The 24544-nt window shown below is 48.3% G+C and overlaps 1 protein-coding gene across 6 annotated transcripts in view; it reads right to left on the reverse strand.

The window, feature by feature from the left end:
* Positions 1 to 22407, reverse strand: part of RGS9 (regulator of G protein signaling 9) — a 35276-nt gene extending 12869 nt beyond the window's left edge. For all 6 annotated transcript variants that reach the window (XR_010442341.1, XR_010442342.1, XM_064728915.1 and 3 more), the window contains exons 1-10: positions 22258 to 22407; positions 13979 to 14075; positions 10836 to 10886; positions 10565 to 10671; positions 10074 to 10125; positions 8567 to 8625; positions 8086 to 8162; positions 6073 to 6154; positions 5119 to 5181; positions 367 to 396 (exon numbers count right to left, since the gene is read on the reverse strand). Coding sequence is in view for 4 of the 6 variants with exons in the window: in XM_064728915.1 (XP_064584985.1) it covers positions 367 to 396; positions 5119 to 5181; positions 6073 to 6154; positions 8086 to 8162; positions 8567 to 8625; positions 10074 to 10125; positions 10565 to 10671; positions 10836 to 10886; positions 13979 to 14075; positions 22258 to 22320 (681 nt within the window). In the remaining 2 variants the exon portion in view is untranslated. The remainder of the gene's footprint in view (positions 1 to 366; positions 397 to 5118; positions 5182 to 6072; positions 6155 to 8085; positions 8163 to 8566; positions 8626 to 10073; positions 10126 to 10564; positions 10672 to 10835; positions 10887 to 13978; positions 14076 to 22257) is intronic.
* Between the last annotated feature and the right edge of the window lie 2137 nt (positions 22408 to 24544).

Here is a 24544-nt window from a genome sequence, read left to right on the forward strand (position 1 = left end):
TGTGCAAGTAATTAAAAAGCACTCCCCATGTTATATAGAAATTGAATAATAGCTCCCATCCTCAGCACCTACAAATGCTCTGGATGATTTAGCATGTAATTAGCACTGATTCTTGGCTGTCTCTGTGCTGGCGCCACCGTGATTTCCCCACCACTAATTTGGATCTATTGGATTTCAGCCCTGGTGTCTGTCCTTGCCTGAGCCTTCCCGTCACTGGGAGAGCTGCAGTGGGAGGGAATGGCCTGAAATTAATTTGATAAAAGCTCCATGAGGCCGGGATTCTGCTTTGCAAAGAGCCCATGCCCTGCACGGAGGGCTTTGAGCCACACAGGGTGAACACTGAGAAGTGAGGGAAGCACCACTCACCTCTCTCCTGTAGAATTCCATAGTATTTTTCTGTAAAATATATTAAAAAATAATCATTACATTGGGATGGGTGCTTACATTTGTTTTTTGGGTTTTCTGAGCCATGGAAACACCGTTGCAGCGCTGCCGTTGTGCAGCGCTCTCCAATTAATTCTGATTACAATTAAAATCAAACACAGCAGCTGAGCTAATCAGGGTATCATCAAAGCTAAGAGCATCCCCACACGGTAAATTGTCCCATTAGCTGTATTTACTGTTTAGCATTGCTTCTCCCATCACAGGCTGCCTGTATGCCTTCAATTAAGGGGTTATTCTAATGGAGCTAAAATAGATTCATTTACGAGACACAGATTAGATCATTCAATATTAGCTAAAGGAGACAGGAACCAACACATTGCAAAATATAAACACCACAATTAAAAGCCTCAGAAGCAGTATCTGCTGTGCAAAGGGTGTTTAGGTTGTGATTTGAATAACTCAGCCTATGTTACATGTCATCCACAAATGAGCAAGCAATCGAAGGCAAGGAATTAACTGCAGGGTGTTTATTCACACAGTTTCCTTTGAAGCGCAGTTATTTGTGTGGAATAAACTGCAGAAGGGAGAAGGAAAGACAGGCTAAGTCAGGGATGCTCCCAGCAAGCCTTTAAAGGCTCAGGAAGGGTTTCAGTTGCTCAGCTCCTGTTTCAGTCAAGGCCTGCACCCCAAAATTCTTCTATCAAATGAGTCCTGTGGCAGGTGGGGTCTGCAGAGTGCTTTGGAGAAGTGCAGTTTGTGAGGGATGAGGGATGAAGATTCTGGTCCTGAATGGCACAGGCAGCTCTGCTCTCCCCTCACCTGCACCCCAAACTGCTTTGGGAAGGGCAAGATGCTCCCCCAGGCTGCTTTGTGGGGACACTGATCTGCTTGTGCACTTTAACCACCATCCTGCTCAGGAGGGAGAAATTCTTCTCCACAAGGCAGAAAAACACCCCCAGCTTTGGTTCTGAGACCCCCACTCACCATTTCAGCAGCAGGAGCCAGAATCCCTACAGCCCCACCACAAATCCAGCCCTGACCCTGGCCCTGGCCACCAAAAAAGGTCCTGGCAGTGGAGTTGTGAGGGGAGGAAGCTTTTCCTGCTGGGAATGCCATGAGCAGCCCTGAAGGACAGCACAGGAAGCTTTTCCTGCTGGGAATGCCATGAGCAGCCCTGAAGGACAGCACAGCCCATCTCAGCAGGGACAAACAGGGCAGCACACCCAGCAGTGATGCTGGGACACATCAGGGGACACAAAAAGCTCCAGGACAGCAGGATCCTTGCTCACAGGGCTGTACAGCCTCCCCTGCTGATTCACAAGCTCCTGGCACACCCTGGTAAATGATGGAGGAGCTGAGGAACAGCCAGGAATCAGCTGCATCCCTGATTCCAGGCCACCTTCCATTCCTTCCCCTCATTTCTACAGTGTCATTGTTTCAGACAGACTGCAGAAATGGAAGGGAAAATCACCTGTTTGCACAGTGAAATTTATTCTATTTCCTGCCCTAAAGTGTCCTGTTTGGAGCCCTGTGTTTGTGCCCTCCTGCACAACAGGAGTTCTCTGTCTCCCTGGGGAATGTGAGACACAAACCAGGCCTCATCACATTTACAAGTGCCAGCTGAAGGGCTCCATTTGATGGAACTTGTGGCCAGAGCAGTGATTTCAACACATTAAAATAATTTAAAAATCCCTATTTTCTTCCACTTTTTTTGCCAACTGGGGCCTCAGACAGGCCTGGTGCAGTGGGGAAGGAGAAGTGGGTGCTGGCACAGTGGCTTGAAGGCAGCTCACGTGGCAGGAAAGTGCTGTTATCTTCTAGAGGGGCCTGGCAGCACAGCACACACACGAGACAAACAGCTGTGGGAAAGAGAAAGAGAACACAGTGAGTGAAATGTTCTACAGAGACACAAAGGGGTCAATTAAAATGCCATCACAACAGGAAAATTATATGTGGGTGAAGAAAAATCAGCAAACAAAGGAAGATTTTTTTTTTTATTTTTTTAAGTGCCCCGCACAGCAAGGATCCCCTCCTGGAAGTCAGTGTGGTGGGCAACTGCTCCTGGGAAAACAAGGGGGCTTTGCCAAGGCTCCAGGTGGGGAGGGGATTTGCCCCAGAAAGGGGCTGAGCACCTCTGAGCAGTGGCACAAACTGACTGCAGCAAATCCAAGGGGAGCCCAATGCTGAGCACCTGAGAGGCTGCAGGTGCTGGCTGTGCTCAGCCCCTTCCAGCTCTCAAATCAGCAGCAACTGGGAGGCATCTCAGCTATTCCACCCCAGAGCTGCTCATAATTTCATTTCCCTTTCTCCCAGTGCCCCAGTTCCCATTCAGAGCTGCTGCAAGTGGCCCTGGGCACTGTCCCTGTCCCACTGAGCACTGCCAGCTGTGCCCACCCTCCCTGACCCCAGCACTGACTGCAGCAGTGCCAAAGTGCCCTGCACCACCCACCCACTCTGCCTCATTTGGAAGGAAATCATCTTTAGAACAAAAGAGTGGCTTCTCATAATGAGATTTAATTTTGCAATGCCCTTATAATGAGTGACTTATCCCAATTACTGCAGCCTCCAAACCAACGTGGCAATTACTGCAAGGCCTCAGTCTGTCCCAAGTGAGTGCCACGAGCTGTGCCACATCCTGTGGCACCCCTGAGTGCCCTGGTCACACTCTGTGCCACCAGCTCTGAGCTCCCTGGGCACTGCAGGGCCAGGAGCTGCTCAGAGCCCTGCCTGTTTATCTCCCTGTGCTCTCCAAACTTGTGATGATGCAGCAGAACTTTATCAGGCAAACTGACAGGATTTATGAAATTAAAGGCCAGCAGTGACTCATTGATCTGTGGCTGATTTGCTGCACACAACAAACCAGGGCACTTCATTCAGCAGCCTCTGAGGGCAGCACAGGGATTTCTGGGGGAGTTAAAGCTCTTTTAGAAGGACTCTGGCTCCAGAGGCTGTGCAGGTTCCTGCAGGCACTCAGGGCTCATTCTCAAGCTCTGAGGCTTGGTGTGAGCCTGAGAGACAGCAAAAAAAGGCTAAAACATCCCTTAACCAGCTGTTCAATAGGTGGCTACTTCTGCCTGAACCCCTAACACACTGTAACCACGAGCTTTGCCCATGGATCAGTAATAAAAATGTTTCAAATGATTCTGAGCTCCAGAGGACTCTGTCTGTGAGGGGGGAGCAGCCCACCAAAGGGTCTGAGCAAGAGAAGGAGAGATGTTTGTGCTAATGTCAGCCTCAAAGAAATCAGGAATTCATTCTTTACTTTCCTTCTCAACGGCCAAGATAAAAAACTCCATAATTTGGTCAACAAAGGGAGGGTAGATTGAGCAGGAGCAGGGACACAAACCAGAGCTTGGCCCATTTATTCTTCCAAAGGCTGCTGAGACACAGGTGCTGGTGAGAGCAGAGGACAAAAATAAAGCTGCTGGTCCAAAAAGGGCTCCATGAGGGCTCTTGGCTGTCTCTTGGAGTCTCAATCACTCTTTCAAAAGCAAAGGAGGAGCAAGGAGAACCTTCCCTCCTCAGCTCAACTCCAGAGGGGAGAATGGCAGGGAAGTCACCCCAAAGCTGTGTCCTTTCATTTCTGCCCTCCTTGGAGCCTCCCCTGTCCCTCATGGCCAGGGGAAAGTGGGCAGAGACCCCTCAGCTCCCTCCCCTGTGCCACCAGGCACTGGCAGCTCCTCAGGCCGTTTGCAAACCTAAAATCCCTTCCATGTCAGCTGTAAAACTGTGCGTGAGAAGTTGGCCCACTCCTCTTTCTATCCCTCTCCCTTTCCACTACTTCTTTACTCTTAAAAAAAGAAAACAAAAAAAAAGAAAAAGAAAAAGAAAAAGGCTTTTCAGCAGCTGCTACTTACAGGAAAAAAAATAATAAAATACACCCCAAGCCTACACTTTGCTGCTTTTCAGTCTCTATAGCAACAGAACACAGCTGGCCAAAGCAATTTTCCTGCCTTGGCTGGAGGTGTTTAAAGGCTGCTACAGCAATGGGAAGTTGTGGGAGCACTGTGTGATGGCAGAAACATTTGCACTGAATTGCTGAGAGATGTTTTGACTTTGTTTCCAAATGAACATTGTTAAGGGCACAAAGACAGGATCACCTCAGAGGGCTGATGGGGAAAGGGAACAGCAGCTCCAGCTCCTCATCCGCTGAGTGGATCTGTGCGATTTCAGACCAGTTCACCCAGTCACAGCCCTCACACCCTCCATTCACTGATTCTGTTTCTTTATGGTTTACAATATGCATTTTTGGCAACATTTTGTGTCTCCAAAATACTTTGTTGTCTCCACCACACCAACTTCTTACCACACATTAATTACCCTCTGGGAGTTATTCTGTGATTTGATTTTAAACCTGGATCTGTGCACTGACCCTTTACACCCCACAAAGTTCATTCAGCACTCATACAAAGGAGCACCTGGGGACAGAGGATTCCTCAGTTCAGCTTCACCAGCAGAGAAAACATGTCCTGCAGCCAAGCCCTCACACCAACTGGTGTGGCAGGAAAGCTGACAAAGCCTTTTCAAGGCAGAAGGAGCTGCCAAAGCCATTCTGAGGGCCTCACCTCCTGGGTGAGAGAGCCTCAACTCTGCCCTGTTCAGCTGCTAGAGCTGAGCTGTCACACTCAGCCTGCAGTGCCCAAAAAATGACAACCCCAGGGACATTTTCTGGGCCCTCCCAGATAAATTCAGTAGGTGTGTAAATAAAACCCAGCCCTGTCTCACCTGGTTTACCTTACTTTCATTGGGATCTGTGACTCGGTCTATTCCATACTCGAGGGCGCTCAGCATGCCTGGCTGTGGTGAACAACAAACAGAGCTTTGGAACTCGTTTGGTTTAAAGGCACAAATGCAGGAGGAGACCCCCAGGCCTCCACTGGCAGCAGCTCCCAGCCAGCAGTGCCTTGGGAACCCCCAGATTTGGGATTGCCCCTCTCCAAGCTGCAGCTGGAACTCTGTCCCTTGCAGCTTTGGGAACAACCAGTTGTGGGAATCCACAAAATCGGAGGGTTTTGGGAAAGCTGCAAAAGGCAGGCCCCAGAGACAGCAGAACTGTGATTAGAGCTGAGCAGCAGCCATGAGATTGGTCAGCAGAAAAATTATTTAAACTGTAGAAAAGCAAGGACAAATAGAACAATGGTCTGTGTATTAATAGTTGTCTAGAACAACTCTCTAAGCTACAGAAAAGTTTATCTAGTGAGATATTAGGAAGTTTGAAGCTTAATAATGGAGCTCTGTGCATTGTGTTTGAAGGCTTACAAGCAGGTATTGTATTTGAAATAAGCAAGCATTGTTTTAACCAATGTGCTTATAGTGGTTGATAGAACTACTGTCAATGTGCTTTTGCTTTGTGTGATTGGGCAAAAAGCTTATAAAGTGAGTTGTAACATTAAATTCTTGGTCTGCTGCCTGGGATGTGAGCTGGTGGCATCTTCCCATTATCATAACCATGTACTGAGACTGGTGCTGGTGAATCAAACAGCTCAAGGCTGTTCCCAGCAGTCCCATCCCATTTGTGATTTGTACAGAGCCCCCAGCCAGCAGCACCAAGGGAAGGTGCTGGGGACTCAGGGCAGCTCTGGGCTGGCCCTGCCCTGGCACTCAGCCCCTTCCACAAGGGAGTTTGTCCCAGGTGGCTGCAGGGAGGGCACCACGAGTCACTGCAGTCACCCTGTGCCCCCTACTCACAGGAGTTCTGTTCACAAGCCAGTAGGCTCTCTCCTGGCAGTCCAGGGCGTACCTGTCCTCCTTCTTCCGCTCCTTCCCTGCCCTGCAAAGCAAGAACAGGGGAATTCAGCAATTCTGCCCTCCTGAATCAGTGGGATGAGAAGCAGGGCACACCTCCAGCCTGCAGTGCCCCGTGGGTCCCAGCCTGACTGAGCCATCGCTGCCCCAACGCCAGCCCTGCCCACATCCTGTCCTGGCTAATTCTGGGCTGCACATCATCTTCACATGGCCACACATGACTCTGCCTTTTGAGAAATCATCACCACCATCTTCCTGAGCTGAGCTGGGAGCAGGCACAACCCCTTCTGGCACAGACACATTTTATCAAAAGTCCTTTCCTTAGGATCTTTTCTACTGAGATGCTGAGAGGCCTCAGGAACAAAATGCAAACATTGATTATCTGCTGCTGTGGAATGCAACAGGTGCATCTGTGATTGGCCCATGTTGGTTATTTCTAATTAATGGCCAATCACAGTCAGCTGGTCAGTCACAAGATTTCCTTTTCCTTTTCCTTTTCCTTTTCCCTTTCCTTTTCCCTTCCCTTTCCTTTCCTTTCCTTTCCTTTCCTTTCCTTTCCTTTCCTTTCCTTTCCTTTCCTTTCCTTTCCTTTCCTTTCCTTTCCTTTCCCTTTCCCTTTCCCTTTCCCTTTCCCTTTCCCTTTCCCTTTCCCTTTCCCTTTCCTTTCCTGGAAATTTCCTGGAAATTTCCTTTCCTTTCCTGGAAATTTCCTTTCTTCTGATAAAATCCTTTCTTCTATTCTTTTAGTATAGTTTTAATATAACATATAAAATAATCTAATATATATAATAAAATAATAAAATTCAGCCTTCTGAAACATGGAGTCAAGATTCTCATCTCTTCCCTCATCCTGGGACCCCTGTGAACACCACCACACCTTTCTGCTTAGGCACAAAGCCTCTCTGCTGACTTGTCCCCAGTCCTGCTGCTTCACCTTTGTCCCTGTCCCATGTCCCAAAGGGACTTGTCTGATCCCTGTCTCTCAAAAGCAGAGGCATTTCTCAGAGAAACTGCTTGGAAATGGTTCTGAGCAGGGTTCCCAGGCACTAAAACCCAAATCACCTCCACAATTAAACAGAGGAGGCACCAGCATGGTTTGGGCTTGGACCAACGAATTCTTTCCCAGAAAAGTCCTGAGCACAATTTGGGATTTAGCACGGGGCAGGGAACATTCCCAGCAGGCAGTTTGCATGTGGCCTCCCTGCTGTGGCCACAGGCTGGGTGCTGTGCCCCAGTCTGCCCCAGCAAACAGCCTCAGACAGGTTTAATCTGCTGCTTCAGACACAGCCTGGGCATCTGGCTTTGAAACTGCATTTGGCATCTCTCAGCCCAAGTCTGCCCTCAATTTACAAGAACAACAGTCTGGTGTTTAATGAGAGTTATCTGATGAGCTGCACTCCCAGGACTTGGCTGCCAGCCCAGGGAACACAGAGGCACTGCCTGCCCTGCCAGGAGGGAAAGGAAGGTAACAGGGGTCCACAGAAGCAGGAAAGATCTCTAAAAGAATATTCCCATCTCATGTTCACCCAGTTTCCTGGGAATTTGAAGGTTTCAGTTGTAAAATCAAGTTATTTTAGCTGGGTACTGAGGTATGCACTTCAGTTTTCTCCAGAAGTCCCTGCTGGGACATTTACTGCTTCTTGATTCTCCACTCAGCTGAGAGATGTGCCAGAAACTCCTGACCCAGACCAGCAACAGCCCCAAAGTCCAGGGCCTGACCCCCAAATCCTCATGGAGAATTGAGCTAAATGAAGTTGTTTCTAATTAGGGCTTGCAGCATCAGGACCCAGCTTCTTCACAGAACCACATCAAGTGCTAAACCTAAACCTCCACTCCAAGCCATTTAAAGGCATTTTGGTGTTTTTAATGTGTGATTGAGCTGTGCACTGAGCCAGCCAAGCTCTGCTCCTCACACCCTGCCCAGTGATGCAAGCAAGGGAATGCAATTCAACTCACTTATACTGCTCCTTGGCCTGCATAATGACAAAATCCCACTTGTAGTTTATTTTTTGATTGAGCATGTTGTAATGTTCCTGGAATAAAAATAAAAAAGCAGTTTAGTGTGAAAATTCTGACCAGGGCACTCCCATGCTGGGGTTTTCTTGACTCTCCATAGTTCAACGAGGCCAGGCTGGCCACTGAGCCAAGAAATCTGGATTGTTCTGCACGTAATTACAAGAATTGCAACAGTTCAAAAATACCATTGCAAGGAGAGCAATTACCCCTGCTAAAATTATAATTGACTTCACAGGAGTTTGCTGTACTGGTTGTTTTTTTCACTTGCAAAATGTTGGTTTTTGATACAGCTGCAAGAACACCTCATGCAATTGAAGAGGTGATTTTTTTTTTTTTTGCTGTGCCCCACTCATTAGCAATAAAGGGCTTAAGCTGTAGCAAATGAGGGTCTTGTAATGGAACAAGTGCAGTGTCTCCTCACCTTTTCATATTCTTCCAAAATCCCTTTCCTTTTAATGTTCTTCTTTGCTAGATAAATTGCTGTGGAGGTAGAAGCAAATTAGCAGTCAGTTATACAAGTGCAAGAATAATTAAAAATTTACCCACATTACAATCACAGGAGCCTTTGTCTGCTAGAATATCTTGCCAGGCATGAGCTCCAAGCTCACAGGAAGAAAGGACTTTGGTGCTTTTGGGATGGCACCGATGCCCAGGCAGGACAGGCAGTGTGTCCTTCTGCCACCCTTCCCTGCCAACTCAGCCACAGTGTCAAGGGACACTGGACCAAACCTTCCAGGTGTGAGGCTCCTCAGAGCTTGATCTCCAAGTTTTCTAAGCACAGGCCAGTGGCTTTTGCTCAAGTTTTAATAAAAACATTTCAGGCTTTTTTATTTCCTTGGGAAATCTGCAGCATAATGCAGATAAAAGCAACAGAGGACAGCCCTGGCATGGACAAATCAGCCTGGGAAGTGCACAGCTCACAGGAGCAAACCCAGCTGATCAGCCCAAAATTCATGAGCAGCTCTACAACAAAAAGCATCATAAAGGCAACAAGAGATTTAGATGGGAAAACCCATCAGGAGATATTGGAAGTCACTGTGCTTTCTACAAAGGAAAATAAGAACCATCTCTGAATGCAGGGCTTGGTCCAAAGCTACAGGAAGACAGCCCTGGGCTCAGATCCAGGAACACACTTAACTGCTCAGGGAAATCTAATCTTGTGCTTAAAGCCTTCCCTCCCCAGCCAGGTAATTCAGATGTGCTCCTGTGTGATGGATCTTGGTGGAACAGAAGAGCTTCAGCACTTTCTCTCAGCAAGGCCACCTCAAGATGGTCACACCCTCCATTCACCATTACTGAGAATTATTCACAAAACAGCATTAAAAAAAATTGCCAGGGCAGAATTCAGGGCAGAACTCACTCCCTGTGAGTGGAGATGATGCACAAGAACAGGAAGAGCAGCTGTGGAGCAGGACTTTGGGACAAACCCACACCCCTGGACTTTGGGACAAACCCACACCCCTGGGCACCCTGGACTGTCACGGACATATTTTATGAAAAATTCTTTCATTAAAATCTTTTTTCTTTAGAAGCTGAGAGGCTTCAGAAACAAAATGTAAACAATGATTATCTGCTGCTGTGGAATGCAACAGGTGCATCTTTGATTGGTCTCATGTGGTCAAATCAGTCACAAGATTTTATTACTATTCTTTTCAAGCTTTCTGATGAAATCTTTTCTTTTATTCTTTTAGTATAGTTTTATTATATCATTTTATTTTAATATTATAGATATCATAAAATAATAAATCAGCCTTCTGAAACATAAAGTCAAGATTCTCATCTCTTCCCTTGTCCTGAAACCCCTGTGAACACCACCACACTGGAGTTTGGGACAACAACCCACACACCCCTGGACATCCCCTGGACAACCACCTGGAACTCAGTGTGACAAACCCACAGCCCTGGGCACCTGCAGTGCCACCACTCACCATAGTCAGTGTCATCAGCAGCCCAGCCCTGCACTGGCCAGAAATAAGGAGTCTGCAAGGAAAGGAGCCTCCTGTTAGTGCACACAGCCCCTGAACCCATGGATTCCTCATTCCCAGTACCAGGAATATCCTGATTTCCCACCGAGAGCAGTAGAAAGAGTCCGGCCATGAACCTCAATCCCATCCTGTTCTTACTGTGCTTTTTGAATATTCATTATTGAGTGCCCCCACATCATCTATGTCCAACCAGCAATTCCATTTGCTGCTTTAAGATCTGGAAGGGAACACTCTCTGGAGGAAAGCACAGCTATTTTTAGGCTGAACAAGTACACTAATTTCACTGAAGAAACTACCACAGTTTCCCTGTAAACTGCAATCTCAGACTTCTCTGAGTCTTTTCCTTCCTCCTGCACAGCTCCTGGGAAGTGCCCCAGCTGCCTGCTTTTAATAAAAACCAGTGCTGAACTCCCTCTCAAGGAGCTGCAACTCACTTGAAACCTGTAGAGGCTGCCATCTGCCCTCAGGGTGAGGTTCTTTGGCTCCTGGAGAGGGTAGATATATCCATATTTCACAAACAGGTCTCCCAGGTGGAGTGCCTCTGAAAATGGAGAATGCAGATGTTCTCATTGCACAGAAACACTTCACTGGAATTAAAAGTGAGCTCTCATGCAGGGGAGAATTCAGCTAAAAGGTTTTGCTGCTTGAGAGTTTGGTTTTATGAGTGGAAGCTGGGAAAGGCTCAATTTTCCCATTTTTACCCACCTTCTGCAGTGATTTTCAAGCGCTGAAGGATCCACTGCATGATATCATTACCTGCAAGGCAAAACAAAGCAAAGGTCAGGCACTGGAATCAGGAGTGTGCCCAAACCCACAGGGGGAAAGGAGACTCTCCAGTGCTCACCCCTCACTGTGCTCTGGATGCCATGAGGGCACAGTGTCACAGACTCGTATGAAAAATCCTTTCCTTAGGATTTTTCCTCCTGAGAAGCTGGGAGGCCTCAGGAACAAAATGCAAACAATGGTTATCTGCTGCTGTGGAATGCAACAGGTGCATCTGGGATTGGTCTCATGTGGTTGTGGCTAATTAATGGCCAATCACAGTCAGCTGGCTCAGAAAAAGAATCTGAGCCACAAGCCTTTGTTATCATTCCTTCTTTTTCTTTTCTTATTCTTAGCCAGCCTTCTGATGAAATCCTTTCTTCTATTCTTTTAGTATAGCTTTAATATAATATATATCATAAAATAATAAACCAGCCTTCTGACACATGGAGTCAGATCCTCATCTCTTTCCTCATCCTCAGACCCCTGTGAACACGGTCACACACAGCCCTGTCTCAGTTTTGTAAAGACCAGTGCCAGATCCTCTTAAGAGTCCCTTAATGGGCAGAAGGGATGTCCAGATCTCAGATCCAAGCTGCAGTGGTCACTGGATTTATCAAATTCACACACATTTTATCTCTCCCAGTTCTTTTGTTGCACTGTGAGCAGTTGCACCCACCATAAGCAGCATAAACTTCCAGCAGTTTTAGTTTTATGTTCTAGTATTTCATGTTTTAGTATTATTTAGTATTATTTAGTATTTAGTTTTATGTTTTAGTATTTAGTTTTATGTTCTGAGGGGCAAATTTCATGAACTTCTTTCCATTTAAAGAGGGAAAAAAGGGACTTGTTCCCTGACCAGTTACTGCCTTTGCTCCAAACCTCCCCCAGGACTGCAGACTGAGGTGTTGACCTTTCTTGACATTGCAGTGATGACTTAACTTTCTAATAGGGGCTCAGAGCTCTTATCCTCCTGCCTGCTTCCTGAAATAGATGAAATTAAAGGATTATCTCATCACTCATTTCTAGACAACTCCCTCTGTAAGCACTTTCCCCCAAAGGTGCACATTTAACATTGAGGTTTATTTGTGAGCCATTTTACTGACTTTCACTGAATTTAATAGTCACCATGATAATTTATGAAAAATCCCTATACTCACTGCCTCTTCCCATGGGCAAGTGACTTCAGTGCCTCTGCAGCCTCTTTTTTTTTTTAAATTGGGGCAAACAACACACTGAGCCAGCCAGGCTTTGCAAACACAGCGGGGGAATTCTCCCGACTTGCCTGGAGCAAACTCACTTCTGTTTCAGTGGGAGTTTTTGTTCTGAATTCCCAAGTGCTGGAGAAAGATGGAAGCAGGAGGAGGATATGTGTGAATATTTATAGCAGGGGATTCCTCACAAGAGCTCTGGTGGAGGTTGGGAGAGCAGGAGAGCAGAGTTCTGCTGGTGCTGGTGAAAGGAGCAGCAGGCACAAGGAGGCTGCTGGTGATAAGAGCTGCCTGGAACACTGCACATGGCACAGCTCAGCTCCTCTCTGCTGCTCCTGCAGCCTCCTTGAGGGAGCAAAGCTGTCATTTACAGCCACACAAGTGGGCTGAATATTTTGTTCTTTTCCTGCCTACTCAAGAAAAATTATTACCAGCAGTAAACATGAAAAGGAAGACTAATTGTTAATGGCTCGTTACTGAAGTACCATCATTCAGTCTGCCTCCAGGCTGCTTGTTTTAATTGGATTTTAATATTTATTTTTATTTGGGATCCAGCCTCATTGGGAGCAGGAGAGGTCTGGAGGCTGCAGCATGTCCTCACCTCTGTGCTAAGGTAAAGTCACTGCAGCTAACCCCAGGAGACAGCTGGGAGTGCCTGGGGATCAACTTTTGCCTGATTCAAAGGGTAGGAATGAAATGAGACAGGAGTGAGAACCAGATTAAGGGAGCAGGTACATCTCAAATGATATTTATATATATTTACTGGGAGCAGAGCTCCAGCACACAGCCAGGGAGCAGGTACATCTCAAATGATATTTATATATATTTATATATATTTATATATATTTATATATATTTATATATATTTATATATATTTATATATATTTATATATATTTACTGGGAGCAGAGCTCCAGCACACAGCCAGGGAGCAGGTATATCTCAAATGATATTTATATATATTTATATATATTTATATATATTTACTGGGAGCAGAGCTCCAGCACAGAGCCATGGAGCAGGTACATCTCAAATGATATTTATATATATTTATTGGGAGCAGAGCTCCAGCACAGAGCCATGGAGCAGGTACATCTCAAATGATATTTATATATATTTATATATATTTACTGGGGAAGAGCTCCAGCACACAGCCAGGAGCAGGTACATCTCAAATGATATTTATATATATTTATATATATTTACTGGGAGCAGAGCTCCAGCACAGAGCCAGGGAGCAGGTACATCTCAAATGATATTTATATATATTTATATATATTTATATATATTTATATATATTTATATATATTTATATATATTTATATATATTTATATATATTTATATATATTTATATATTTATATATATTTACTGGAGCAGATCCAGCACACAGCCATGGAGCAGGTACATCTCAAATGATATTTATATATATTTATATATATTTATATATATTTATATATATTTATATATATTTACTGGGGGCAGAGCTCCAGCACACAGCCAGGGAGCAGGTACATCTCAAATGATATTTATATATATTTATATATATTTATATATATTTATATATATTTATATATATTTACTGGGAGCAGAGCTCCAGCACACAGCCAGGGAGCAGGTACATCTCAAATGATATTTATATATATTTATTGGGAGCAGAGCTCCAGCACAGAGCCATGGAGCAGGTACATCTCAAATGATATTTATATATATTTACTGGGAGCAGAGCTCCAGCACACAGCCAGGGAGCAGGTATATCTCAAATGATATTTATATATATTTATTGGGGGCAGAGCTCCAGCACACAGCCAGGGGGATCACAGACAGATTTTCTGTGCTGAACTGGGCCCATCCCTTCCCCCAGGTTAGTTCTTACCTGTGACAGCGTGGGGGATGCTGGTGACCATCACTGGCTGGGTCTGTGTCTTGATTCCTGTGTCTGGGCTCTGCATCTCCATCATGAGAGCTTCAATCTGCAAAGCAGGAGATGGGACAGGATGGGATGGGATTTCTCCTCACAGAGAAAAGCAAGGCACAATTCTTCCCAAGGATATTTCTGAGATTCACATTCTCTGAACCCCAGAGGAAGAAAAAACAATTCTTATAATTTGCTGTACCTGTGTTTGTGCAAAAGTAGAATGCAATATGGGGATTATTTACCCAAATTCATGGTGTTTTGTTTCCCTGGCCTGTCAGGGCCAGGTGTGTGTGTGTGGGGACTGCTGGGTGACAGTCACGAGATTCTGGCAGATTCAGTTTAGATGTAATGCAACATAGTATAATTAGTATAGAATAATAATTATAATAATATAGAATTTATAATTCATAATTTTATTGTATTATATAATTTACATAATAAAGTAACTAATTAGCCTTCTGATAAGATGGAGTCAGATGCATCATTCCTTCCTTCCTCAAGGCATTCCCTGCAAATTCACCAGGGCTGGATGTCAGCAGTGGGCAGGAGGGCAGCCAGCACTCCACAGGGTGGGCACTGCTGTGTCACAGACACATTTTATAAAAAATCCTTTTGCCAGGATTTTTCCTCCTGAGAAGCTGGGAGGCCTCAGGAACAAAATGTAGACATTGATTATCTGCTGCTGTGGAAGGCAACAGGTGCATGTGGGATTGACCCATGTTGGTTGTTTCTAATTAATGGCCAATCACAAAGCTTTTCTTTCACCTGGGATCCGTGCTCAGATGGATGGAGCTGGGGCACCCTCCTCATCTCCTGGTTTTTGATTATCTGAGTGCCATGAGAGCTTTGGGGAAGATGTTCTCCTTTTTGTCTTCTGCTTCCAGGGCTATTAAATCAAAACTGGTCCAACAGGACCAATTTGGTCTCTCCACACATTTGTTTTGGGTGAGGCTGCAGCTTTTTAACAGAGAGCAGAGGATTTAACAGGCTGAGCTGATGACACACTCACATAATGGAGGGTATTGTCTTCACAGGCACCACAGTGACTTTGGTCCCAAGCCTTGCCAAGTTCTGTGAGGATTTAAGCTGTACTGACAGGATACACTCTGGGCTTGTCAGTAAAACTGGATTTTCAACTGCTTTTAAAGGCACTGACAAATTAATGCTAGAATGGAGAAGCCTGGTAAAATTTAACATAAATATTTGTATAAATACTTATGAAATATTTTAAAAGAGCAAAACCAGAGCAGAAGTGATGGAATTTGAAGACTTTTTTTTAGGTTTTTTAACAGAACTCACAATTTCAACCTCAGAAAGTTCAGCTGTGTGGGATGAGGTGAGGCAGGCAGGGCACTCTTGAGGAAACTGGGATTTTAAGCAAAGCCAGTACCTTGGGATGTGACCCTCTGTGAGTGCACAGTGCTTTAACAGAGAACAGAGATCCTGGGGCAAACACAGCCCTCTCATCCCCCTGTCCCTGTGCAGGGAGCACCTGGCACATCCTGGCAGGATCCTGGGGCAAACACAGCCCTGCACATCCTCCTGTCCCTGTGCAGGGAGCACCTGGCAGACCCAGGCAGGATCCTGGGGCAAACACAGCCCTGCACATCCTCCTGTCCCTGTGCAGGGAGCACCTGGCAGACCCAGGCAGGATCCTGGGGCAAACACAGCCCTGCACATCCTCCTGTCCCTGTGCAGGGAGCACCTGGCAGACCCAGGCAGGATCTGTATTCTGGGCAGGCAGCACAGCACATGCTGCTCTCCAGGTGGGCTCCAGACACATCTTCAACCAGCTGAGAGCAGGGAATTGGCTCAGAAACCCCCCAGCCCCACAGCACACAGCATGTTCCCTTCCTTTAACCAGCAGCTCTTCAGCTCTTGCGGTGCTCACACTCTGCCACGCTCACTCTTGTCACTGGAGAAATGACAAATACATTACAAATCAAGGAGCTGCCTGGCTCTGGCTGCAAAGCATCCACCTTGCTGATCAAACCTCAGCCTGTCTGTGTCTGTTCTCCCAAGGGAACAGTGGATTACAGGATCAGGAGCTGCCATCAGCACCAGGGAGGCCGGGAGGGCTGCTTCACACACAGCAGGAACATTTCCTTGCTTTGCTGAGGGCTCTGGTACATTTTGTCACACTTTCAGCCAGGAAAGAGCTGTCTGGTTTGAATTTTGCAGAGCCAGAAGCCACTTCCTGACTGGTTGATGGGTGGGGATGCACACAGAGGTAAATATGAGGACTGCTGAAGGAGCCAGGCCCCAGGGAGAGCTCATCTCACAAACACAGACACCACAAGGCAGGAGCCCCCTGGAGATTTCCCTCCAGATCAGTTGGGATCTCTGCCTGGAGGTGAACTCACCCTGAAAGCCACAGAGGAGACATCAGGAAAGCTGCCTGTCCCCTCTGGGACTGCACAGAGTCACAGGGCTCAGCTCACTGAGAGCAAAGCAGAACCCAAACTCCCATAAAGTGAGAAAAAACCAACACTGGATTCAGGAGCCTGTGGGAAGCCTGGGAGAGTGTCCTGGATTGCTAAACAAATTGTGTCTATTTACATCTGGATGGCAGCTGGCTTCTGTTCAGTGGGCAGCTTTCCTTATCTCTTCCACATCTGGGGAGACATCTGCTGATAAGAGGCCATTGAATGTCCCTGCATGGCTGATAAGAACTACAGCATCCCATTGGGAGATGTGAGCCCAGAGGGAGGAGCCAAGCATTCCTACCTGGATAGAATCTGGAGATTCTGGAACACCAGCCAAGCATTCCTACCTGGATATAATCTGGAGATTCTGGAACACCAGCCAAGCATTCCTGCCTGGATATAATCTGGAGATTCTGGAACACCAGCCAAGCATTCCTACCTGGATATAATCTGGAGATTCTGGAACACCAGCCAAGCATTCCTGCCTGGATATAATCTGGAAGTTCTGGAACACCAGCCAAGCATTCCTACCTGGATAGAATCTGGAGATTCTGGAACACCAGCCAAGCATTCCTACCTGGATATAATCTGGAGGTTCTGGAACACCAGCCAAGCATTCCTACCTGGATATAATCTGGAGGTTCTGGAACACCAGCCAAGCATTCCTACCTGGATAGAATCTGGAGATTCTGGAACACCAGCCAAGCATTCCTACCTGGATATAATCTGGAGGTTCTGGAACACCAGCCAAGCATTCCTACCTGGATATATGTCATGGTTTGACCAGGAAGGAGTGGGAATTCTGGGAAGCTGTGGTCAAACCAATGAAGGTTTTGGGTTTGAGACTGGCGTCCGGTGTGGCCAGTGGGGTTTGGACACACCTCCGAGAATACACAGGGGTTAAAAGCAAGGCACTGCCCTTGGCACTTCCTCTTTTGGACATCGCGGCGAAGAGTTCAGATCTCTCTCCCCGCCCAGCCTGTTGCTGCTGGGCGGGGGAGGGGCCGCCATGCGGTAGGCCTGGGGCCTGGACAGAGGTGGGGTTGAGGGGCTTCGAGGATGGAAGGGTGGAAGGTCCCAGAGAGTCAGCCCTCGGGCAGCCCCCCCCCCCCCCCAGGAGAGCAGCCAGCCAGAAGGAGAAGGGGGAGGAAGACTGCCCGGCCGGAGCGGCAGCGTGTGGGCAGCGTGCGTGGGAGTCGCTCCGGGACCGACAGCAGAGACTGAAAACTTTTAACCCTTTCTTGCATGATTGGGCCTTGCAAAAATGCTAATCCTCCTCGAAGCTGAATAAGAAGGGAGATGAGAGATGAGATGAGACAAGGACTTTGGCCCGAAGATTGTGGAGATGATTGGATGGGGAGAGATGATTTGGAGTGGCCTTTTGGCTGGACTTTTTCTTGTAGCCATGGACTCAGTTGTTCCTGTGACACAGACTGCATTTAGGGGGAGGCAGTGCCTCAAAACCAGGAGGGTTCATTCGTGAGGACCCCCCGGCCCCAGGGGGTTGGAAAAATATGGGGGGGACAGATGTCCCAAAAGCAGAGACTGTGCCTTTTTGGAGTGAGACAAGGCATCCTTGAAAGACAACCCTAAAAGCAGCTCTGATCCATGTCTCGGTGGTGAGAGCACTGGGCATGGAAGGAACATGTCACAAGCGGCAAAAGGACTTTTTTTTCCCCGGGCGGTGCCGAAGTGACAAGGAAGCATCCGAGGTTTCAGTGTGTTTCCAGGAGAAGCCTATGGAACAAGAAGGACTCCTTTCCTCTTCATGAACTGCAGTTTGAGTATACTAAAGTGTCGTGCCCGGCTGGGCAGTTGGTGTTTTTGAGAGAATGTATTGGATTGGGAAAGTCAGGGAGTGGGGAGGAGGAAAAGTGGTTTTTGTAAGGTTTTCAATTTTTTTTCCTTTTCCTTATAGTCTTTCCCTATTTTTCCTGTAGTTTTAGGTAATAAAGTGTTCTTTATGTTTAAGTTGGAGCCTGTTTTGCTTATTCCTGGTCACATCTCACAGCAGACACCAGGGTGAGGCATTTTCATGGGGGGCACTGGCTCTGTGCCAGGCTCAAACCATGACATGAATCTGGAGGTTCTGGAACACCAGCACGGCTTCTCCACTGGATTTCCCAGAGGAACAGCAGCTGCCTCTGCCCCTGGATCTTCAGAGGAAAACTGCACCTTTCTCCAGGATCCCTGCTCCAGCAGAACCACCCCTGACACTGCAGGAGGGCTGAGCCACAATTCCAATGGGACTGCTGCCAACAGCCTGACCCACAGGGTGTCAGGTTGGGTTCTGACTCTGGCAGTGTTGGTTTGTTTACTGCATTGTTCATTTTATCTTTTTATTTTCTTCCCTATTAAAGAACTGTTATTTCCTGCTCCCATATTTTTGCCTGAGAGCCCCCTAATTTAAAATTTACAGCAATTTGGAGGGAGGGGGTTTGCATTTTCCATTTCAGGGGAGGCTCCTGCCTTCCTTAGCAAACTTCTGTCTTTTAAAACCCAGACAGAGAGGCCAATGGCCACCAAGTGATGGGGTGCCCATGGTTCTGGAGGAGGAGGATGGAGCAGTGGGCAGTGATGGATTGCTTGGCTGAGTTACCCTGGGTGCAGGTCCCATCCCTGAGTTTTACCCTTTGGAACAGGGCATCCACAATGCAGGAAAAACAAACTCCAAAGCTGAGTTGAGACTCACAAATGCAGCAGCAGAACACTGCCAAGGGGAGGAGCTCAGCCCTTCTCAGCACCAACCCAGACAGAGGCAGCTTTGCTTCAGACAGAAGAAATATCCATTTTCCCAGCAGGAATTTGCAGTTCCCAGCTGAGTGCACAGTCCTGGTGCTGTAAGTGAACATCTGCTGCTTTCTCCATCCCATTTGCCTGGTTCCAGCCTCCCTCACTGCCTGCTGCTGTTTGCAAGGATCAGCCCTACCTACTCTGATTTCCAAGGTAACACCTCACTCCTTATCCCCACTCTGGACTCTGAGGGATCATTCAATTGTATTCTAGGTCTACAACTACCAGCCTTGCTTTGCACGTTGATGGATGATCAGAAAAAAGAAGAAATGAAAAAAAATCCATTGTTAACCAGCTAAAACTTCCTGCTTTTTCTTAATTAAAGCTGAGAGGAAGTGGCTTGTTCCCACTGAGTGATGCCTCAGCTAAAGGAAGTAAATCTGTGAGTGGGGAGGGCAGGGCTGTACTGGCTCTTCCCAGTCTGGAGGGGAGTTTTTTCCAAAAAAAGATGTGGCACTGACATCTCCCAGCCTGGAACAAGGAAAGGGAGGATGGGATGAGCTGAGCTTGGCTAAGGCTCAGTTTCAGCCATACTCAGGGCCTCAGAGAGCAGGAGTCTGCAGAAACAAAATTTAGCTGCTCGCACGCTCCTGGAGATGCCCAGGAGATGAGGCCCAGCAGCTGCTGAAAGTCTAAGCCTGGAGAAGCAAAGCCAGGCTGGAAAAGCCCCCAGAGCCTGCAACAGCCCCTCCTTGGCTGCTGCACAGCTTGGGAGAAGCCAGCAGGGACCAGAGTGAGGAGGAGGCAGGAAAGAAGGCATCCATCAGCCCTACCCACAAGGTGTGAGTCACTGTGCAGCTCAGCAAGGAAAAATACCCAGCCCAGCTCTGCCAGCTGATGCCCAGCAGAGCCAGGCCTGGCTGCTGGAGCAGGCACAGGCACCAAGAGCTTGGGTTCATTCAAGCTCTCACAGCATCCAGCCAAAATCCATTTCAGAGGCTTCCTTGCTATCCCAAGAGACTTTCGGGTCATTCTTCTTCCAGCCAAGATGGTTTAGAAGGGAAGGAAAAATAGAATAAAAACAACCTAAGTGCTAGCATGAAGAACAGGTGTTACAGGGCTCTGTGATCCCCTCATAGCTCAGCCACAAAGACCAAGCTGCACATCCAGCCTGAGTCATTCAGAGCAGCCTCACAGCAAGGGCAGGGCACTGCTCATCACCCCTACAGCAACCCCCTGTCCTTTCCCTGTGCCCCATGGCAGGATTGCTGCTGTGGGCACGTCTTCCTGATGGAGAGGCAGCACAGGGGGTGCTGGCAGCTGCGGATGCACAGAAGGATGTGCTGGCAGCATGGCAGGGATCCCTCCCTGCAGCTGTGGATGCACACAGGGATGGCAGCATGGCAGGGATCCCTCCCTGCAGCTGTGGATGCACACAGGGATGGGCTGGCAGCATGGCAGGGATCCCTCCCTGCAGCTGTGGATGCACACAGGGATGGGCTGGCAGCATGGCAGGGATCCCTCCCTGCAGCTGCAGCAGCCCAGGCACAGCCTGTGTCAGCTGGGGGCAGAGCATGAGCACAGGCTTAAGCAATTAACAAAGCTTCTTTCCAGGATTTTAGCTCCTCATGGGTCTAAGCCTGTAAGGTGCTCGCTGGGTGCAGGCTGAGCATCCTCAGGTCCCACCATGGGCACAAGTAAAGGTGCCTGGTGCTCCCAGCATGGCTTCTCCGAGGTCTGGAAAAAACAGAGCAGGAATGAAAGTGGAGCTGAGAGCCAAGGGCTCTCACTGACCATCAGGAGCTTCCCTCCCTGCTGCTAACAGGTCCTGGACTTGCAAAGCCCTGGAAGTGCTCAGCCCCCCTGGCTGCTCTCAGTGTGAGCGGTGCATTCGCTGTGTTTTGACTGATCTTCCCACCTGAGGAACTGGGAGTGCTGTGCAGAGCCTGCTGCACTCCCACGGAGCAGCTGAAGCACAGCTGCAGGCAGTTGTTTTCTCAAAGCACAGCTTCTCCTCCTCTGCACCCCCGCACACAACTCCACCGAGTATTACTCAGTGCAGAATCTGGCCTGGAGTGTTTCCCTTGGCAGGGCTCCCCAGCCAAATTTACCCTGCAAGACACAGCAGCACAGAAAATACCCTCTTTACTTCCTCTGGTGTAGTAAGTACTGCCAGGCTTATACCTCAGCATTGAACATCCCCAAATTCTCTCCCTTTACCCCTGGAATCCTCCTTAGTTTGTGGGCGTTGAGGAAAGCTAACTACAATTCTAACAGCAACTTGTCACTGGAAATTGAGTTAATTCCATCCAACAGGATAAGCCACACTCAGGAGAGGTGGGTGGGAGAAAAGCTAGCTTAACACTCTGCTTTTTAAAATCTGCAGTACCAGCTACACTACAACTGGCCATGCTTTGAATGAATGCTACAGAAAAAACCCACCAAATGCTGCACAGAATTACACATTACACCCAAAAACGTGGGCATGCATCATGCCACTCCTTCTGGACACAAATGCACTCATGTCTGGAACACTGGAAGGAGGGAGAGCAGGCTGTCATAGACCAGTGTAATTCACCAATGTGTGAATGTGGACATCAGCTGAAAGCATTGGAACACACACTGGGCCGACAGGAGCACAGCTACACTGAGTGGCCTGGTGCTGGTGATGGGTTTTTCCCGAGAACGGACGCAGATTTGAGAGACAAAAAAAAAATAATGGAAGGGGGAGAAAACGTGTCAGGGCAACCATTCAGCTGAGATAAGCTACAAAAGATAAATAACATTATAGTCCTATTTTCTCCATCACTTCAGCACACACTGCCCCCCGAGCCAGCTGGGATCCACGGCGCTTTCCACAGATCCAACAGATTGCAACAAGTCATGGCCCCAAACTCCCGGGCAGGGGCTGTCCCCCCTCGGTCCCACCCGCCCGGAGGTGCCCGGGGAGCGATGGCCGAGCAAGATGCTCCGAACGCGGCATCGCCCCGAGCACCGCCAGCGCTGCCCCAAGCACCGCACCGCATCGCCCGGCGCGCCCTGAATGGTGCGGCTGCCCCAGCGCGGCTGAGCCCTCACCTTTTTGAGGAAGGCCATGCGCGGGCGGTAGCGCTGTCCCTGGTCGAGCCGTGTGACGGTCATGGTGCCGGTGGTGCCGGTGGTGCCGGTGCCGGTGCTGGTGCGAGCGGAGCGGCCCCGGCCCGGCGCACCTGGCTGCCCACACCGACACACGCCGGGGGCGGCGCCACCGCCGCGCGCCGCAGCCAATCAGCGCCCGCCGCCCCGAGCTCATTTGCATGAAGGAGCGGGGGGCGGCCGCTTGGGGGCGCTCGTGGAAGAGCGCGGAGGGGATTGGAATGGAATGGAATGGAATGGAATGGAATGGAATGGAATGGAATGGAACGGAACGGAACGGAACGGAACGGGATGGAACGGGATGGAACGGAACGGGACGGGATGGGACGGGACGGGATGGGATGGAACGGGACGGAACGGAACGGAATGGCCACGTTCTTGGGCCTAGGTTTGGAGCAGGCACAGAAAGCGATGCAGACTGACTGTCCCTGAAGGGTGATGCGGTGCCCAGGGCAGCATTTCAGGAGATGATCCTTGGTCACAGCATCCTGCTGGGCCACGGCTCCCCAGGGTGTGCAGGGTCCAAGGAATGGCAGCCCCATCCCCCAGGGTTTTGGGTCATGACCTGTTGCAGAGCCCTGTAGACCCCAGGGGTCAGGCTTGGGGGGCAACTTGTGCTGAAGTGATGGAGAAAATAAATGCACAAGAACATTCTGGAATCTGTGAAGTCACATTAAACAAGCTAAGGCCAAGGTGCTGTGGCTGAGTGGCGGGTGTGTGAGGTTGATCTCTTCCACCGGGCAGCACTGACAAAACCAGAGGACACAGCCTCAAGCTATGTCAGGGAAGCTATAAGTTGGATATTAGGATTTTTTTTTCACTGAAAGAATAATAAAGTACTGAAATGCTCTTCCCAGGGAGCTGGTAGAATCACCATCTCTGGATGTGTTTAAAAAAAGCCTGGACATGGCACTTGGTGCTAGAGTCTAGGTGAGGTATTAGGGCACAGGTTGGACTCAATGATCTTAGAGGTCTCTTCTAACCTCATTATTCTGTAATTCTGTGATTTGTACCCTCAGCCATGTGTGTATGCACAGAACAGATTGCACAGGCACATTTGCACCCCCAGCCATGTGTGCCTCACACACTTCACACCCACATGCCCATGTCACACAAGGAGCACTCACACTCCCCACACGTGTGCAGCTGTTTTTCAGGGCAGTGCCTTCCCCACCATGGTGTGTGTGACTGCTCTGGATTCGGGATCTGTGGTTCTCACACTTGAGCTGGAGCAGAGCTTTTTCCATGAACAGTCATGCCCTGAAGGCACAGGCTGCTTTCCCAATTGCTTTGCTGTTCTGTGGAAATGTTTTATCTTTAGCTCTGCTCTTTCACGGCACCCAGACAAGCCAGTGCTTTGGAAGGCTTTCCCCTGTGTCTGCTCAGCCCTTCCCATGTGGAATTCCCCTGTAAGTCACAGCAGCTGCTGATCAGACACTCTGCTCCTCTCAGATGAGTAACCTGTCATCCCACACTGGTACCCAAGTTATCCTCATGCTTCAAGGCATCAGCTGATGGCCAAATGAGCAGGAGGGGAGCTCCTCAGGTTTGCAGTGTCTCATAATTCAGGGTCTGAAGCGCTGTTTTGTTCTGCCGAACCAAGCTCAGATCCTGGTGCCCCTCTGAAAGGCCAGGGGTGACAAACTCCAGTAGCACAGAGGGTCCTGGAGGCAAAAGGGAGGAGAAAAGGAGTTCAGAGGGGAGTTAGGAAGCAAGAGAAAGGACAGCAAAGGCAAGCAGGCATTTTGATGATGCCAGTGAACCGAAGTGCTTCCATCTCTTAGAGAGACAGACACTGGCAGGAGTATATGCAAGGAATTCTTTGGGAGATGATATCAGAGTAAGGAGCGCATAAAAAGATGCAGCTCATTTTCTTGGTTTGATAGGCAAAATAGGAAAACTTGTTATAGTCTACAATGATTCCTCTGAACCATTTCCAGTTTAAAACCAAACTTGGTCTGTTACACAAGTGGTGGTAAAAGGACTCAGAAATACTCCAGGTGTGGTGCTAACACTGGCCTAAGTAAAGGATCAACTGCCAACAACTTCCCATGTCCCACATACTTAAAGGAATAAAAATGGTAATTTCATCCCAAAATGCTGACTTTACCAGTTCCACTGAGGAATATGAGACACATTTGAAATCTGGGTCTTCAAGTGAGTTCAAAAATAAAATGGTCATGCAGGAGATCCAGGAAAAATAGCCCTGAGAAGCTCATGCTGAGGTGTG

This window comes from Zonotrichia leucophrys, chromosome 18, assembly GCF_028769735.1.
Source record: "Zonotrichia leucophrys gambelii isolate GWCS_2022_RI chromosome 18, RI_Zleu_2.0, whole genome shotgun sequence".
NCBI lineage: Eukaryota > Metazoa > Chordata > Aves > Passeriformes > Passerellidae > Zonotrichia > Zonotrichia leucophrys.